General features: G+C 62.3%; 1 protein-coding gene across 1 annotated transcript in view; it reads left to right on the plus strand.

Moving 5' to 3' along the window:
• MTMR10 (myotubularin related protein 10) overlaps window positions 1–3,277 on the plus strand; it is a 55,749-nt gene that overhangs the window by 19,256 nt on the left and 33,216 nt on the right. The window contains exons 7-8 of the mRNA XM_015569100.1: window positions 1,328–1,499; window positions 3,085–3,198. Of these exons, the coding sequence (XP_015424586.1) occupies window positions 1,328–1,499; window positions 3,085–3,198 (286 nt within the window). The remainder of the gene's footprint in view (window positions 1–1,327; window positions 1,500–3,084; window positions 3,199–3,277) is intronic.

Below are 3,277 nucleotides of genomic sequence, written 5' to 3' on the forward strand. Positions count from 1 at the left end.
GTCTCTTTCTGTGGGTGTGGTTCTCGGACCGCTGTGTCCTCGGGCACCGCCTGGAAATGCTGTGCAGGTGCCGCGTGCAGGTGGGTCTCCAGCCTGCATGCTGTGGGCTAGCGCTTCCGTTCTTCAGAGTCAGGACCAGTGGGCTCTTACAGCGGGGGTGGGGAACCTTTCTCCTGCCAGGGGCCACTTGGATGCTTATGACATCATTCAAGGACATACAGAGCTCTCAGTGAAAAACGAGCCCGCTCTGTTTGGTCAGGTAACTCACCCTGGTGCCTTGGCAGGGCCAGACCAAGCGATATCCGGGGCCTTCTGCGCCCGAGGGCTGGACGCTCCCCACCCCTACTTTACGGGATAGAGGTCCAGATTCCTCGCTGGCACGCAGACCCGTCCTAACCCAGAGTCGCCTCTTGGTGAACGCAGTGCTGGAGTGGGTGTGGCCTCCTCGGGGATGAGGAGGAGACCGGGGTCAGGGGACAGGGGTCAGGGGACAGGGGGAAGCCAGGTCAGGCCGGCTGTTAACAGGGGCAGCGCAGCAGTGTCGGGCATCAGCTGGGAGGCCCGCCGTGCAGCCCACCCGAGATGCTGGACCAGAGAGGTGTGCGGGCTGCCACCAGATTGGCAGGAGGCAGCTGACTGGCGGGCATCTTCCCGGGCTGTGGGTGCTCCCGGGAGAGCCGTGCCCCCCGTTTGGGAGGGCTCCTGCTCCGGAGCTTCAAGCCGGGGCTTTTCTGCTGAGTCCGGGGGCCGGCTCTCCGGTGCCGGGCTCGGGTCCCTGTGGGCTCGGCGCAGGAAAGCGGCGGATGGGGAAGGCGAGGACTGTGCAGGGAGCCGCAGCAGCTGATGGTGAGGGTGAGGGTCTGACAGCCTGGGCGCAGAGATGCCTGCTGCGGGCATTTCTCTTCCAGGCAGCACGTGGAGAAAAGGAGCAGTGACCTGGGTTTCGCCCCATTTGGGGCAGAGGGACGAGGGAGGCTGGGGAATGGCTTCCGGAGAACAGGAGACAGTAAAGGGAGAGCGAGCGCTGGGGCCAGTGGCCAGGGAGAGAGAGGAGGGAAAATGCTGGCGTGGTCCAGAGGGACCCGGAGGCAGTGGAGACGGAGCCAGGACGGGGAAGGTGCTCAGGAGAGGTCAGGGCGAGGACAGCACGAGGGAGGGCTCTGAGAGGGCGCCCGGCCAGGCTGCTGGGAGGAGGGAGACACCCTCGGAGGGACTCCCAGGGCAAGAGGAGGAGGTGCCACCTGAGGGTGTTCGCGGCAGGAGAGCTGACAGGCGTGCTGGAGACGGGACTGTGAAAGCAAACTAATAACGCTGCTTCTTCTTGTAGCCAACACATTCAACGGGATCCCCACGGGCGGTGGCGGCGGGGCCGGGGGTGGCAGCAGCCAGAAGACGCCCCTCTTTGAGACGTACTCCGACTGGGACCGCGAAGTCAAGCGGACAGGCGCCTCCGGGTGGAGGGTCTGCTCCATCAACGAGGGCTACATGATCTCCACATGGTGAGTCCGGCCCCGTGCGTGACAGCCAGGCTCCATGCGTGACAGCCAGGCCCCGTGTGTGACAGCCAGGCCCCATGCGTGACAGCCAGGCCCCATGCATGACAGCCAGGCCCCATGCGTGACAGCCAGGCTCCATGCGTGACAGCCAGACCCCATGCATGACATCCAGGCCCCATGCGTGACAGCCAGGCTCCATGCGTGACAGCCAGACCCCATGCATGACATCCAGGCCCCATGCGTGACAGCCAGGCTCCATGCGTGACAGCCAGACCCCATGCATGACATCCAGGCCCCATGCGTGACAGCCAGGCTCCATGCGTGACAGCCAGACCCCATGCATGACACATCCAGGCCATGCGTGACAGCCAGGCTCCATGCGTGACAGCCAGACTCCATGCATGACATCCAGGCCCCATGCGTGACAGCCAGGCTCCATGCGTGACAGCCAGACTCCATGCGTGACATCCAGGCCCCATGCGTGACAGCCAGGCTCTGCGGTCATGGCTCACGGATAGTCGTTATAATGCTTTATGGGTATTTTATAGTGACGATAGGGTTTTTTTTCACATAACGACAGCACCACTCTCCACTGGAAGAGTTGGCCAGCCTTCCTACTGTCGTGGGCAGTCCAGTCCGTGTGTGTGGGGCGGGCGGGGGGTGCATCTTGTCAGTGTCTTTTAGGGCCAGTGTGTCCAGGTCAGGAGCACAGTGAGCTCGTTGGGGAGGACTCTCCAGCCTTTAGATGATGAGTCTCCGCCCACCCTGTTAGCTGCCTCTTGGTTTTTTTTTCCAAAACCTGGTCATTTGCTCTGTAGAATTGTCCACCTTCTCGATCTTGCTGGTTTTTCCCAGGGGTGACCTCCAGCGTGTTCCTCTGTCTGCTGTGCTCCCTGTAACGTGGTAGCTCCATCCGGAGGTTTAGTTGGGGATTCATTAGGTTCAGGTTCAGGGTTTTGGCAAGGTGCTCAGGGGGTGGCACTTTGCACCCCCTGCTTCATCCGTGGGTCTGGGCGTCGCTGTGATGTGACTGGCAGGGAACCCAGCGGCAGCCGGCCCGGCCCGTGTTGAGGAGCGAGGCCTGCCTGTCCCCCTGCCTGGCCAAGTGGAGGAAAGAGAGAGGTAGTGTCTTAAGTGGCACTGGGCTGCCCACGAGTACCTGCTGTCTGATGGGGCCCTGGAGTCGGCCTGGCTTTGGACGGGGGAGGAGGGGGAGGAAGGAGGGAGGAGGGAGGGCGCTGCAGCTTCTGGGTAGATCGGTGGGTTTGCTTTGTTCATGTGCCTTACCTGTCAGGAGGGCAGAGGCGGGCATGCTTTTCGGGCCTGTTTGCTTGATAGTCATTCTGGGTAACTTTCCAAACATCGCCTTTGGGTTTTCCCTGCTGTCCTAGGAATGTCGTGGGAATGGGCCACATCAGACATGCTCCGGCTGAGGTGTCTGGGACGGTCTGTGCCCTCACGGCGTCCACCGTATGGCTGCGAAGGGGGTGTACACTCAGTGGGGAGGAAGGCGTGTGATGACACGTGGGTCACAGGGCGCCCTGCTCTGCCCAGAGCACGGCCTGAGGGTGTGTGCTTTCTCCCTCAGCCTCCCAGAGTACTTCGTCGTGCCCAGCTCCTTGGCCGACCAGGACCTGAAGACCTTTTCCCACTCTTTCGTTGGGAGGAGGATGCCGGTGAGTGATAGCTGCTGGGTTTCAGCACACGGATGCCTGTTTCCCACCGGTCACGTGAGCCTCTGTTTCCTCCCCGCCCTGGTCAGTGAGGCTCTGCCCCCCCCC

The sequence above is a fragment of the Myotis davidii genome, unplaced genomic scaffold (assembly GCF_000327345.1).
Source record: "Myotis davidii unplaced genomic scaffold, ASM32734v1 scaffold164, whole genome shotgun sequence".
Taxonomy (NCBI): domain Eukaryota; kingdom Metazoa; phylum Chordata; class Mammalia; order Chiroptera; family Vespertilionidae; genus Myotis; species Myotis davidii.